The sequence below is a fragment of the Lathyrus oleraceus genome, unplaced genomic scaffold (genome assembly GCF_024323335.1).
Source record: "Lathyrus oleraceus cultivar Zhongwan6 unplaced genomic scaffold, CAAS_Psat_ZW6_1.0 chrUn0225, whole genome shotgun sequence".
In the NCBI taxonomy this organism is placed as follows: Eukaryota; Viridiplantae; Streptophyta; class Magnoliopsida; order Fabales; family Fabaceae; genus Lathyrus; species Lathyrus oleraceus.
Window position 1 is genome coordinate 26,561 of NW_026112616.1, and position 16,423 is coordinate 42,983.

Consider the following 16,423-nt stretch of genomic DNA (forward strand, 5'->3'; position numbering starts at 1 on the left):
GAAGAGGGATTGAAAACGTTGCAACAAATTTGTTTATTCCCTAACATTGTTCTTTTCTGAAGATTTTGAATCATTTCATAATATTGGAGAAATCTAAAGTAGAATTCTGCAAGAACAACAATCCAGTCGGAGAAATCCAGAATAGAATTTTGCAAGAAAACATTCCAAAATCTATTTTTCCATAACGGTGGGAAGATGAAAATCTAATCGTGATGGAAGAAATCCAAAATATAATCCTGCAATAACAACCACACACATAACTAATTATGCAACACTAATCCAAAATCGATAAATGTAATTAGAGAAATTCAAAATCAACTTTGCAAGAACAGAATGACTTCCTGAGATATATGCAACAGGAGTAGTGATTACTTTGATTACTCTCTTATTCTACTGAGAAGTACTTGAAACCATTTTCTTTAAGGTACAAAATTATAAGTTTCTCTCCATTTCTCTGAGTTTTGCCACTCCTAGCCTGGTTTTGGAGAAATTAGAGAGGGAGAAAATGGATTTTAGTATGGAAAGAGTCAAAGAATATCATATGGGGTGTTGGCAAATAGTGGTATTTTGATTAGTGGTTTAGTAAAAGTTGTACACATGATCTAATCGAATGATGTGGATTATTTTTTAAGAAGTTAAGGTTAGGTGTTTGTTGCATTGGTTTTAATAGATATAAATAGAAATTGAATTTTGTTTTGAATATTATAATGTAAATATACATACCGGTACTCGACAAATTAGAATATTTAGTAACGTAATATAAATATTAGTTAGGGTCATTGCCTTGGTCTTGTTGACTGTCCACTACCATATAAAATGCTTACTTGTGCACTTAGTGTATAAGCATGTGCTTTATTATGGTACCAAATTTATTTATAGCAGTATGTGTGTGATCTTAAGAATATACGCAATAGGTAGTTAGTGGGTTAGTAATTGAAAAAAATAAAAATTGTTGACTTAGTGAATTTGGTTCCTAAAAATTGGGGTGTTTGGACTAAGTGAGAATTGAATAAACCTAATAAATAGAACCATTCTCCTTATCTTGAAAAAGTCATGTACATTCCAATAATTTTCTCTATTGTTTGCTTCAATCGGTGTCACTTTTGTCTGTCTTATCTCTCAACTTTCAGCTTTATAAAAATTTATTAACTCAATTTATATCTTACACGTAAAAATACTCAGCCTATACTTTTTCAATTTCATAAAAGATGTACTTGTTATCCTAGTGAAATATGCATTATGTGGAATGTTGTAGTAGAGTCACTTGTTATGTCTTGATAAAAAGTTTGACGCTTTTTAGGCCTTTCTGTCAAAAGCTTTTGTGACAAATTAACATTTCTTAGAGTTTTGTGGCAAGAGACTTTAGGACAGCTTCCGCCATTGAAATGGATTTACATATATAGATGGTTAATGTCTCATTAGTCATTTTGGGTTCATGCATTTCATAACACACACACACACACACACACACACACACATATATATATATATATATATATATATATATATATATATATATATATATATATATATATATACAAAAAAAACTTTTAATTATAGTTTTTTTGGTGAAGTGTTTTGTGCTATTTTATGACATTTTCTTATGGTGAACATGATTCAACGTGCATATGGAATTTGACCCTTACAATTAACATTTTAGGTACTCAAGAAAAAATGCATGATTGAATGTGTTGCTTGAAGGGCGTATGGAAGAAAAATAAGATTTTTGCAAATTAGCACTTTATTTAATAATTGGTCGTTGTGTTATACTATTTTACTTCACTTATTGTTAACATTTGAACTCGATTAGAAATGCGGATACTGATTTTCTTTCGCTAGCAATTTGTCGAACCATTGCTCAATTTTATTAAATCTATATTTTTTTCCGAATTTTATTTCAGTTTTCATTATAAGTATTCCATTTTATAAAAAAACAGTCCATTTTAATAGTAAATTCTAAATAATATCTTGGAGAAAGTATGAGATGTTACAAGAACCACCAAGAGATACCAAGTATGCGTCAAAAAAAAATTTATGATATAATTATATAAAGTTGAATGGTAAACTCTCCATCAAAGATAGACGAATGAGGTTTGGTTTTATAAATGTTAGTAAATGTTATTTCTGTGAGAATTGTGAATCCATGATCCATCTCTTTTTTGCTTGTGATGCTCTTAACCATATTTGGAGAGACATTCTAAAGTGGATGGGCATTAGAAGAAATCTTTATATTTGGAATAGAGAGAAAATGTGGATGATAAAAGAAACAAAGATAAAAGTTTGGAAGTGGCATATTTTGAAAATAGCTATAGCGGAAGCAGTTTATGAGATTTGGAGAAGTAGGAATGAGAAGATATTTTCACAAAGAGATAAGAACCCATATTTAAAAGATAAGATAATACGAAATATTGTAGCGAGATGTACATTGCATAGAGAGTTAGAAAACCATGTGAATACAATTCATCCTTGAATATAATAGGTCTTGTTTTGGTTGATACCTGGATCCATTGGATTGATTTTTGTAATGACTGTTTTTTTATAATGACAATTTAATGCTTTTATTGAGAAAAAAAAAGTTATATATAATTTTAGTTTTTTAATATTGTACAACTTTACCAATGTTCATAATTATTAATAGTTGTTCAGTAGTTTTATGGATAATTAGTCCATTTTTTAATTATATACAAATATACTAAGTTATCTTGTGAATAAATCACAACTTCTTTAAATTACTTAAATTTATTTTTGTAATTTTAATTTCTAATTCTAGATATTATTTGAAAATTTTAATACTTTATGAAATTGAAAATTATGTTTTTTAGAAAATATTGTTATTGTTAAAAAACTATTAAAAAATTGTTTGTATTTTTTTATGATAATCGGAATTGGATGTGTGTTGCTAATATGATTTTTTTAGGAGTACAAACATAAGATGGCTAGCTAATATGTAATGAAGATAAGATCTTTTAGCCAACTGTTATTTTATATTTTACAAAAGAAACTTTCACAATAGAAAATGACAATTCATAATTTATAACCGAAAGACCAATTTAAGTTATGGAGGAAAGTTAATTATAGACCCAAATATCTATCTTAGCAAATTGGATAGATTTTATACATGGCTTACAAATAAACTAAAAATAGGATAATAAAATAATAAATTGTGCCTATAAAAACCTGTTGATTTTAAACAATACACAATAATATTTTTTTGGAGAACAAAACAATATGTTTAATCCCAGGATTGGGCTCTTTTTTATTGTATGTTCATTTTTGTTGTGTGCTTTCTCATTTGCAACAACGGTTGAATATGATACAAATGCCATTATCATCAATGGAGAACGACGAATAATAATATCTGGTGCAATCCACTACCCACGCAGCACTTCCCAAATGTGGCCAGATCTTATTAAGAAAGCAAAAGATGGTGGTCTTGATGCCATCGAAACATATATATTTTGGGACCTTCACGAACCTATTCGCCGCCAATATGATTTTTCTGAAAATCTAGACTTCATCAAGTTTCTAAAAAATGTTCATGAAGAAGGTCTTTATGTTGTGCTTCGAATTGGTCCTTATGTTTGTGCTGAATGGAACTATGGAGGTTTCCCAATGTGGTTACACAACTTGCCAGGGATTCAACTAAGGACTGACAATGTAGTTTTTAAGGAGGAAATGAAAATATTCACAACAAAGATTGTGACCTTGTGCAAAGAAGCTGGATTGTTTGCACCACAAGGGGGGCCAATTATTTTAGCTCAAATTGAGAATGAATATGGAGATGTCATAACTAATTATGGAGAAGATGGGAATGCATACATTAAATGGTGTGCCCAGATGGCTTTAGCTCAAAATGTCGGCGTCCCATGGATCATGTGCAAGCAAAACAATGCTCCATCACCTATTATCAACACATGCAATGGTTATTATTGTGATAATTTCAAGCCAAACAATCCTAAAAGCCCCAAAATGTTTACAGAGAATTGGGTTGGCTGGTTCCAAAAATGGGGTGAAAGGAAGCCACACAGAACTGCTGAAGATGTAGCATTTTCAGTTGCACGTTTTTTTCAAAACGGTGGTGTCCTCCAAAACTACTACATGTACCATGGAGGAACAAATTTTGGAAGAACTGCGGGTGGTCCATATATTATTACAGCATATGACTATGATGCACCACTTGATGAATATGGTAACTTGAACCAACCAAAATGGGGACATCTTAAAAAACTCCATGCCGCCATAAAGTTAGGAGAGAAGGTTCTCACTAATGGAACGGTTGCAGAGAAGCAATATGGAGATTCAGTATATTTGACTACATATGCAAATAATGCCACTGGAGAAAAATTTTGTTTTTTGAGTAATTCACATAATTCTAAGGATGTTGAAGTTGATCTACAACAAGATGGAAAGTACCATGTGCCTTCTTGGTCAGTGTCTATTCTCCAAGATTGCAACAAGGAAGTTTTCAACACTGCAAAGGTTGATGCACAAACAAATGTTTATGTGAAGAAACTATCTAAAGAATTAGGAAACTCACTCATCTGGACATGGGCATCTGACCCTGTGGAAGACACCTTACAAGCAATAGGTACATTTAACGCGTCTCAACTTTTAGAGCAAAAGAGTGTTACCGTTGATGCTAGTGATTATTTGTGGTACATGACCAAGGTTTTCATCAATGAAACATCCACTTGGAGTAATGCAACTTTGCAAGTGAACACATCAGGCCATGTTCTTCATGCCTATGTTAATGGACAATATATTGGCCCACAGTGGGGAACATATGATAACCTTCGTTTTACATATGAAAAAATCGTTTCGTTAAAACAAGGTACCAACATTATAAGTTTACTAAGTGGTACAGTTGGTCATGCGCATTATGGTGCATCTTTTGATATGAAAGAAACTGGTATTGTTGGGGGTCCTGTGAAACTCATTGCAACCAGTTCAGGTAATACTATGGATTTATCAAAATCTAGTTGGTCATACAAGGTTGGATTAAACGGTGAGGCTAGAAGGTTCTATGATTCTAAAATTAAAAATGGAGTTCAATGGAACATAAACAATGTTGTTATAGGAAAACCATTGACTTGGTACAAGACTACTTTTAAGACCCCTGAAGGTAAAGACTCTGTAGTCTTGGATTTCATAGGCCTTACAAAAGGACATGCATGGGTTAATGGTCAAAGTATTGGAAGGTATTGGCCTACAATGGTAGCTGACAAAAATGGATGTGATATTAAATGTGATTATAGAGGAAATTATGGAGCTGATAAATGTTTGAGTGGCTGTGGAGAACCATCTCAGAGGTTTTACCATGTGCCAAGGTCATTCTTAAATAATGACACAAAAAGTAACACGTTGGTTTTGTTTGAGGAAATGGGTGGAAGCCCTTTTAATGTGTCTGTTCAAACAGTTGCAATTGATTTTATATGTGCAAGAACAGATTATGGAAAAACCTTAGAACTAAAATGCCCTGATGGAAAAACTATTTCAGAAATCCAGTTTGCGAGCTATGGAGATCCACAAGGAAATTGTGGATCATTTCAAGTAGGTGAATGGGAATCACGCCATAGTGTGGCAGTGGTCGAAAAAGCATGTGGTGGAAAACAATTATGTTCAATTAACGTGACAAGTTCCATATTTGGAATAACTAAAGGTGGCATAAATGGCCAGCTAGCTGTGCAACTCCTATGTGATGGCTCTAATCCTGAAGATAATCGTGTACAAATGGTGCACGTGTAGTTCTATATTATAATTTGTCTCCATGTTAGCACATTCTATAATGTGTGACATATATTTCTTTATGTTATATTTTTCTGTTGGGCTCCACTTTTTATTTTTAAAATTTCAATTTTTTACTTATGCTACAACCTTAGTCATCATAGTTTCATTTTCTTACTTTAGACTAGACAAATAAACAAAAAAAGTATAAATAACTATTATTATCTTAGAAAACAAATTAGGAGTGTACAAATCCTATGTGATGACTTTGATGATGGGCTTTGATTATGTTCAGGTGCACTCTTATATCTTTTATATTTTCCTATGCCACGTCATAATTTTTTTATGTGACGATCTTTAGAATTATATTCTTTAGTGCAGTTCCTCTTTTCTCTTTTATTTCTATCTCACATTTTTTTATTCACTTCCATGATTTAAAATCATAATTAAATTATGCAATTAGATGTCATAAAAATCTATAACTCCAATTATAAACTTAATTCTACAAAATTTCTCCCACTTCCACTAATATTTTAAAATATTTATGAAAGAAAAATAAAATTTTAAGATTAAGTAAGTAAATTCATTAAAATATTTCAAATAAAATATAATGTAAAGTTAGAAAAAATTACTAAAATCAACCAAAAAATTAAATTAATAATATATAAAATAAAACCTATTTAATAATAATTCAAATAGATGAATAGCTTGTTTGAACATATTTATCCCATAGGAAGAAGATTATAAGAAGTAAAATCAAGGTCATAAATGTTGAATAAATTAAAAGAGTTCTATGACCGTAAAAACGCACAAAATAAAACACGTTTAATTTGGAAGTTGTTTAATATGATATACAAAGACGATGACTCAATGCCAGAGAATATGAATGTGTTAAGACTATTAAGAGTTACATAGAAGCTAGTGATATTAAATTGGATGATGAGTTGAATTTTTATTATTGATTTTGTTAATGATAATAGAAATGATGATGATAATGTAAATCATACGCATGCACATGCCGATGTAACTACATGATGATGTAACTAACATCCATAACATAAATAACTTAACTCTAAGTTAGTTACACTATAGTTGGTTAGTTAGTTGAAGATTACTTCATATATAAGCAAAACAATGCTCATGTAACTGATTAAGATTAACCAATACATTGGTTCTACTTTTCTCATCGTTGCATGCATGTTAGCCTTTCTTTCTTCTTCTCCAAGCCATAGCCAAAAGCTTGTCATTTCCATGGCATGATTTGCATAGAGTCCATCTTCACATGGTATCATCGACCTGTGATTCTTTTCTGGTTGACTTATCATCAAAATTTCAAATTCAATAGCTATTTTTTCCCACAACATGGCCTTTACAATTTCGTTCATATGAAAAAATGAATAAATTATGATTATAATGTTTAGATTAATTTTAATTTAATACATTTAATTTATATACGAATATATGAATAAGCAAGTATGAGTAGTTAAAATCTTACTCTTATAGCCTTAACTCAAGTCTGAGAATTTTTGTAGGTTTTCCTTGTGAGTAAATGTGTTTTTAATGTCCAAGAGAATGAAGCACTCCAATTATGTTTGAAAAGAAACATGAATATAGTTATATAATACAATTTATATTGTTATAGGGTAACTTATGTATAATACTACCAGAAAGAACATTGTTATCTCCAACTCGTTCTAAAATTGTTTCTATGGTAACAAATTCAAAATAATAGTGTGGAGTTGTGGAGTATGAGTCTTGAATATTTATGACATAAGTCGTTCCCAAAAAAACATGCATTTTTAAGCCTTTGATTGGTTTGTATGTTTCATTTACATGAAGTATTTTTTATATTTTTTATGGTATATAAATATTTCTCTTGTATCATTTCTCTAAATTGTGGTATAAGCTATTTGGCTTTCGTTACATGTAAAGGAGTTCCCTGAAGAAAAAAAATAGCAATAAAATATTAAAATCAATTAACTTATAACGAAAAGTAATAATGTTAAATTTTTTGAATATAAAAGTATATTTTGTGAACAATAAACACAATATTTTAGATAAAAAATTATTACCTATTCGTCTAACAAAATCATTTCTACGAATGCATATATAGTGAATATGGTCGATGTTAAGAAAGTTGTTAGGATGTGTTATTAAAAAAGTTAAGAGATTGTTATTTATATACGACAATGCGCTCCTATGACCTTTCTTATGACTGAAGCGTATATATATGTTTATTATTTTAATCGGCTCAATGAATGAAAGGATGATGATAATAAATGAATATTATATGCAAGGGTAAACCACTAAATATGAAATGGAAATCCAATTAATTCTTAATTATAACAAAATTAAAATTGTCAATAATTAAATAGGTAAGTAATTCAAGTCCATCAATTTATTGATTATCTTTAATGATTTTAAAAAAAAAGTTTATTCTATTTATTGTCATTAATTCATGTGTTAAATTCCTAAAAAAAATAGTAGACATATTCGGGTTTACATATCCTTTGTGATAAATTAACGTTTTTTTAGACCTTTGTGGCAGGAGTCTTTATGACCGCTTCCCCATTTAAATGAGTTAACATATCTGGGTTGTCAATGTCTCAGTAGTGGTTTTGGTTTCATTGTATTTCATATATATTTCATATATATATATATATATATATACAAAAAATTTAATTATATTTTTCTTAGTGAAGTGTTTTGTGATATTTTATGACATTTTGTTATGGTCAACATGATTCAATGTGTATATGGAATTTGACCCGTACAATTAACATTTTAGATACTCTAGGTGAAATTTATGATTTAATGTGTTGCTCGAAGTGCGTAAGGGAAAAAACATGATTTTTGCAAATTAACACTTTATTTAATTATTGGTCGTTATGGTACACTATTTTACTTGATTTTCTTCCGTTAGAGATTTTTCCAACTGTTGCTCAAATTTATTAAGTCTACCTTTTTTTCTTGAATTTTATTTCAGTTATCATTATAAGTATTCCATTTTAGAAATAAAAAAGCAGTCACATTTTAATAGTATATTCTGAACAATATCTTGCGGAAAGTATGGGATGTTACAAGAATCACCAAGAGATACCAAATATATGTCAAATATTTTCTTATGATATAATTATATATAGCAAAATGGTATGCTCCCCACCAATCATAAACCGATGAGTTTTGGTTTTATAAATGATAGTAAACTAGTATACGACCTGCGTGATGTGCTGGTTGTAAAGAAGGTTGTGCATATGGTAAAAATAAGTCTTTGAAATAAACTAAAATTTTATTTATGATATATATTATTTTTTTTATAAAAACTCGCATTAGCGGTTTCATGGAACACTTTCAATATTATCTTGAACATGTGATTAACTTGTGCCCTAAGGGCACATGTTAAGTAGTCTAAAAATGGAAAGTTTGTGTTGGAAAAACAATGAAAAAATTATTTATCAATTTTTAATAAAAACAATGCACATTTTTCAAAAAAAAAAGTTTATACATTTAACTTTTAACATTTCGGCATTACCTTATATTAATAATAATTTTTTTAATAAGATGGTTTATGATTGCAAATGTCTAACCTTTATTTAGAGTATTTGGAAGGTGGTTCAGACGAAGGACACCTAAATTCATGGCATTCTTGGTGAAGTTTCTTCATACATTTTTCACATCCAATGTAATGCCATCCAAACCTATCGTCAATTTCATTTATAGTTACTGAAATTGTGAAGAAAACTTCCTATATTTAAAAGTTTAAAAAAATTGGTAAGTAAAATAACATAATTGTATTTACAAAATATTTTTTAATTAAAATGTATAGTGTACCTTAATATCTGACTCTCATGTCATTGCCATTACATTTTGTAGTGTAGTTCTATTTTGAGTCATTATCTTTTGAGGTGACATATTTTAAAACTCAATGATAGGAATCTCCTTTATTTCTAGCTAAGTATTTGATGGAGTGTATAGTTTATACAGAATAAAAAGACAATTAATAAATATTAGTAACCAAATAAAGTATAATCAATGGGTACACTAATTTTTTAGAATTCTGAATTTTCTAGATTGATGTAAATCTGAATAGTTGAAGTTGAGTTGATCGAGCGGTGGATCAAAAATTTAAGTTTATTAGTGAAAATGGTAATACTTCTGAGTGAATATAATATATATAAGATTTAAATATATAGTTACCTCTAAACACATTCACTATTGTAGAGGTGATTGCAACTATGGTCATTTTTTTATTGACTTATCATCAAATTTTCAAATTCAATAGCTATTTTTCCCACAACATGGCCTTTACAATTTCATTCATATGTATAAATGAATAAATTATTATTATAATGTTTAGATTAATTTTAATTTAATACACTTAATTTATATACGACTATATGAATAAGCAAATATGGGTAGTTAAAATCTTACTCTTGTAGCCTTAACTCAAGTCTGAGAATTTTTGTAGGTTTTCCTTATGAGTAAATGTGTTCTTAATGTCCAAGAGAATGAAGCGCTCCAATCATGTCTGAAAAGAAACCTGAATATAGTTATATAATATAATTTATATTGTTGTAGGGTAACTTATGTATAATACTACCAGAAAGAACATTGTTGTCTCCAACTCTTTCTAAAATTGTTTCTATGGTGACAAATTCAAAATAATAGTGTGGAATTGTGGAGTATGAGTCTTGAATATTTATGACATAAGTCGTTCCCAAAAAACATGCATTTTTAAGCCTTTGATTGGTTTGTATGTTTCATTTACATGAAGTATTTTTTATATTTTGTTATGGTATATGAATTTCTCTCTTCTATCATTTCTCTAAATCGTGGTATAAGCTATTTGGCTTTTGTTACATGTAAAGGAGTTCCCTGAAGAAAAAAATATATAGCAATAAAATATTAGAATCAATTATTTTATAAAGAAAAAATAATAATGTTAAATATTTTGAATATAAAAGTATATTTTGCTAACAATAAACACAATATTTTAAATAACAAGTTATTACCTTTTCATCTAACAAAATTATTTCTACTAATGTTTGTTCTTTTTTATTTCGCACATTATAAACGTTCCACAATCAAACGACTCTGACTCAGAGTAAGCAATCATTATTATTTATGATCCATGTTAAGATAGTTGCTATGGTGTGGTATTAAAAAAAGTTAAGAGATTGTTGTTTATATACAACAATGCGTTCCTATGACTTTTCTTATGACTGAAGCGTATATATTTTCCTATGTTTATTATTTTAATCGGCTCAATGAATGAAATTGTGATAATAATAAAGGAATATTCTATGCAAGGGTTAACCACTAGATATGAAATTGAAATCCAATTAATTCTTAACTATAACAAAATTAAAATTGTCAATAATTAAATAGGTAAGTAATTTAAGTCCATCAATTTATTGATTATCTTTAATGATTTAAAAAAAAGTTTATTTTATTTATTATCATTAATTCATGCGTTAAATTCTTACAAAAAAAGTAGATATATTCGGGTTTATATATCCTTTGTGATAAATTAAAGTTTTTTAGACCTTTGTGCCAGCAAATTTTTACCTCATACCCCTACATTTATCCTTACACCCTTACAAATTTTATCCTTATATATTTTTAACTAATTTATTTATTTATTTTTTAAAATAATAATAATTTTTTTTGTATACCGGGAGACTTTACAAAAGAGTACCGGTAGTTATTTTTCAAATTTTTTTAATATTTTTTTTGTATACCGGAAGACTTTGCCAAAGAGTTCCGATAGTTAATTTTTGTGTACCGGAGGACTTGGCAAAAGAGTTCCCGTAGTCATTTTTCAAGCATTTTTTAAAATATTAAAGTCCCAGTAGTCATTTTATTATGTGTTGTTAATATTTAGGATAAAATCTTATATGTAAATTTTTTTAATGTTTATAAGTAAAATAATTTACTTATTATTCACATTCATTTTTCAATTTTTAATAAAAAAATTAATAATACAAAATTAAATCATTTATTATATTCATTATTTAGTTTTTATCACATTTTTTAATGATGAAATTAACTTTTATGACATCAATTTTTTCAATAATTTTTTACAATTATTTATGACATTTTTGTGCTCATAAATAATATTTTATTTATACTTTTTTTGAAAAATAATATAGTAAATTAAAATGATAATATTAATGGTTAAAATGAAGTGTAGTGTAATTGTTTCATCATAACTCCAATTAAAGTTTTTATTAAATCTTTATTGGTAATAAATATTTCAATTTAGTTCAAAAATGAAATTGATAACTTTCTATTATCGTTAGGAAATAAATAGATGTAAATTTGATGTTATTTTATTATTTATTAATAAAAATTAAAAATTAAGTTAAATTACATATGGATAATCAAAAGTATAATGTAATAGAATTCAATGAGTTTTTAAATTTTCAGTAATAATGTTAATAATATAAAATTTAAATATTTATTATATTCATTATTTAATTTAATTGAGAACAACATTAAATATAATTTATTGTAAATATTTTATCATTCGTTTTTTTTAATGATGACATTATATTTTATGACATTAATGTTTTCAATAACTTTTTATAATGATTTGTGATGTTTTTGTCTTCAAAGTAGTCGGCCATCCCCTATTATTAGTGACAGATAAAATTTATTTTTTATTACAGAATAAAATTAATTTTTGTTGATTCAAATTAAATGGTGATAAATCAATTTTAATAAATACTGTTTATGAAAAAAAAATTGTAGTAAAATTTGTTTTTATTTAATATTTATCTTAGTAACTTTTTTATACCCTTGTAATGCTATTAATATTAGAATTAATGATTAATATATATAATACATTATACATATTTCATATGCCTTTAACTATTAAAGGTGTTAAATTTAATTCTCATAATAATAAAAAACATTCATAATAATCTAAAAGACATTTAATATCTATGTTTATTATTTCTAATTTAACATTAAATATTTTGATTACCAATAATAATAAATTTAGTTAATTATTAACTTGAATAACATGTGGTAGAAAGTGATCTCTTTCAATTATTTCCATATCGATTGTTTCCTATGTTATATTTAAAATAAATTATTATAATATTATTAGTAGGTAGGTAAATATTTCATTCTCGTAATTTTTTACTTTGGCCATTTGTGATACTATTAATATTTGGCATAAAAATGTAATATGTATTATATTTTTTAAAAAATTTAGTGAAATAAAAATAGAATTATGCAAGAAAGGAAAACCAAAATTGATTTGTCTTGTACCTATGTAGTTTGTGAAGAAGGTGCATATAGCATGTTCTTGACAACATTAAATTCCTATACAAAAAAAGCAAATTGTACCAAATCAAACTCTACAAGAAAACAAGCATACTCTTTAAGATAATAATCTAAGCTAAAAGAACAACAACTTCATCATTATCCATATTTTTCAACAATGGAATTCCAAGAATTAAAGTATTAGGAAGGGTTAACAACGATAAATCAGTTTTAATCCATTTCAAACCACCTTTTCCGAAGATCTTAATAATTGTGGTTAAGAGAGCAAATGCAAGAAGTTTCTAAATGAAATTAACATACATGGATTTTAAACTCATTTTATTGATATTGTTTGATGAAACTACTTGGAATGAAAGAAGAGGGATTGAAAACGTTGCAACAAATTTGTTTATTCCCTAACATTGTTCTTTTCTGAAGATTTTGAATCATTTCATAATATTGGAGAAATCTAAAGTAGAATTCTGCAAGAACAACAATCCAGTCGGAGAAATCCAGAATAGAATTTTGCAAGAAAACATTCCAAAATCTATTTTTCCATAACGGTGGGAAGATGAAAATCTAATCGTGATGGAAGAAATCCAAAATATAATCCTGCAATAACAACCACACACATAACTAATTATGCAACACTAATCCAAAATCGAGAAATGTAATTAGAGAAATTCAAAATCAACTTTGCAAGAACAGAATGACTTCCTGAGATATTTGCAACAGGAGTAGTGATTACTTTGATTACTCTCTTATTCTACTGAGAAGTACTTGAAACCATTTTCTTTAAGGTACAAAATTATAAGTTTCTCTCCATTTCTCTGAGTTTTGCCACTCCTAGCCTGGTTTTGGAGAAATTAGAGAGGGAGAAAATGGATTTTAGTATGGAAAGAGTCAAAGAATATCATATGGGGTGTTGGCAAATAGTGGTATTTTGATTAGTGGTTTAGTAAAAGTTGTACACATGATCTAATCGAATGATGTGGATTATTTTTTAAGAAGTTAAGGTTAGGTGTTTGTTGCATTGGTTTTAATAGATATAAATAGAAATTGAATTTTGTTTTGAATATTATAATGTAAATATACATACCGGTACTCGACAAATTAGAATATTTAGTAACGTAATATAAATATTAGTTAGGGTCATTGCCTTGGTCTTGTTGACTGTCCACTACCATATAAAATGCTTACTTGTGCACTTAGTGTATAAGCATGTGCTTTATTATGGTACCAAATTTATTTATAGCAGTATGTGTGTGATCTTAAGAATATACGCAATAGGTAGTTAGTGGGTTAGTAATTGAAAAAAATAAAAATTGTTGACTTAGTGAATTTGGTTCCTAAAAATTGGGGTGTTTGGACTAAGTGAGAATTGAATAAACCTAATAAATAGAACCATTCTCCTTATCTTGAAAAAGTCATGTACATTCCAATAATTTTCTCTATTGTTTGCTTCAATCGGTGTCACTTTTGTCTGTCTTATCTCTCAACTTTCAGCTTTATAAAAATTTATTAACTCAATTTATATCTTACACGTAAAAATACTCAGCCTATACTTTTTCAATTTCATAAAAGATGTACTTGTTATCCTAGTGAAATATGCATTATGTGGAATGTTGTAGTAGAGTCACTTGTTATGTCTTGATAAAAAGTTTGACGCTTTTTAGGCCTTTCTGTCAAAAGCTTTTGTGACAAATTAACATTTCTTAGAGTTTTGTGCCAAGAGACTTTAGGACAGCTTCCGCCATTGAAATGGATTTACATATATAGATGGTTAATGTCTCATTAGTCATTTTGGGTTCATGCATTTCATAACACACACACACACACACACACACACATATATATATATATATATATATATATATATATATATATATATATATATATATATATATATATATATACAAAAAAAACTTTTAATTATAGTTTTTTTGGTGAAGTGTTTTGTGCTATTTTATGACATTTTCTTATGGTGAACATGATTCAACGTGCATATGGAATTTGACCCTTACAATTAACATTTTAGGTACTCAAGAAAAAATGCATGATTGAATGTGTTGCTTGAAGGGCGTATGGAAGAAAAATAAGATTTTTGCAAATTAGCACTTTATTTAATAATTGGTCGTTGTGTTATACTATTTTACTTCACTTATTGTTAACATTTGAACTCGATTAGAAATGCGGATACTGATTTTCTTTCGCTAGCAATTTGTCGAACCATTGCTCAATTTTATTAAATCTACATTTTTTTCCGAATTTTATTTCAGTTTTCATTATAAGTATTCCATTTTATAAAAAAACAGTCCATTTTAATAGTAAATTCTAAATAATATCTTGGAGAAAGTATGAGATGTTACAAGAACCACCAAGAGATACCAAGTATGCGTCAAAAAAAAATTTATGATATAATTATATAAAGTTGAATGGTAAACTCTCCATCAAAGATAGACGAATGAGGTTTGGTTTTATAAATGTTAGTAAATGTTATTTCTGTGAGAATTGTGAATCCATGATCCATCTCTTTTTTGCTTGTGATGCTCTTAACCATATTTGGAGAGACATTCTAATGTGGATGGGCATTAGAAGAAATCTTTATATTTGGAATAGAGAGAAAATGTGGATGATAAAAGAAACAAAGATAAAAGTTTGGAAGTGGCATATTTTGAAAATAGCTATAGCGGAAGCAGTTTATGAGATTTGGAGAAGTAGGAATGAGAAGATATTTTCACAAAGAGATAAGAACCCATATTTAAAAGATAAGATAATACGAAATATTGTAGCGAGATGTACATTGCATAGAGAGTTAGAAAACCATGTGAATACAATTCATCCTTGAATATAATAGGTCTTGTTTTGGTTGATACCTGGATCCATTGGATTGATTTTTGTAATGACTGTTTTTTTATAATGACAATTTAATGCTTTTATTGAGAAAAAAAAAGTTATATATAATTTTAGTTTTTTAATATTGTACAACTTTACCAATGTTCATAATTATTAATAGTTGTTCAGTAGTTTTATGGATAATTAGTCCATTTTTTAATTATATACAAATATACTAAGTTATCTTGTGAATAAATCACAACTTCTTTAAATTACTTAAATTTATTTTTGTAATTTTAATTTCTAATTCTAGATATTATTTGAAAATTTTAATACTTTATGAAATTGAAAATTATGTTTTTTAGAAAATATTGTTATTGTTAAAAAACTATTAAAAAATTGTTTGTATTTTTTTATGATAATCGGAATTGGATGTGTGTTGCTAATATGATTTTTTTAGGAGTACAAACATAAGATGGCTAGCTAATATGTAATGAAGATAAGATCTTTTAGCCAACTGTTATTTTATATTTTACAAAAGAAACTTTCACAATAGAAAATGACAATTCATAATTTATAACCGAAAGACCAA

At 27.6% G+C, this 16,423-nt stretch overlaps 1 protein-coding gene across 1 annotated transcript; it reads left to right on the top strand.

Moving 5' to 3' along the window:
* The first annotated feature begins 2,971 nt into the window (after positions 1-2,971).
* Positions 2,972-5,841, top strand: LOC127112988 (beta-galactosidase 7-like). The gene has a single exon (XM_051046419.1). The coding sequence runs from the start codon at positions 3,229-3,231 to the stop codon at positions 5,743-5,745; it is 2,517 nt and encodes an 838-aa protein (XP_050902376.1). The 5' UTR covers positions 2,972-3,228; the 3' UTR covers positions 5,746-5,841.
* Positions 5,842-16,423: the final 10,582 nt, after the last annotated feature.

Excerpts from the sequence above, each read along its gene's own strand:
- LOC127112988 (XM_051046419.1), top strand. The coding sequence starts at position 3,229 with ATGTTTAATCCCAGGATTGGGCTCTTTTTTATTGTATGTTCATTTTTG.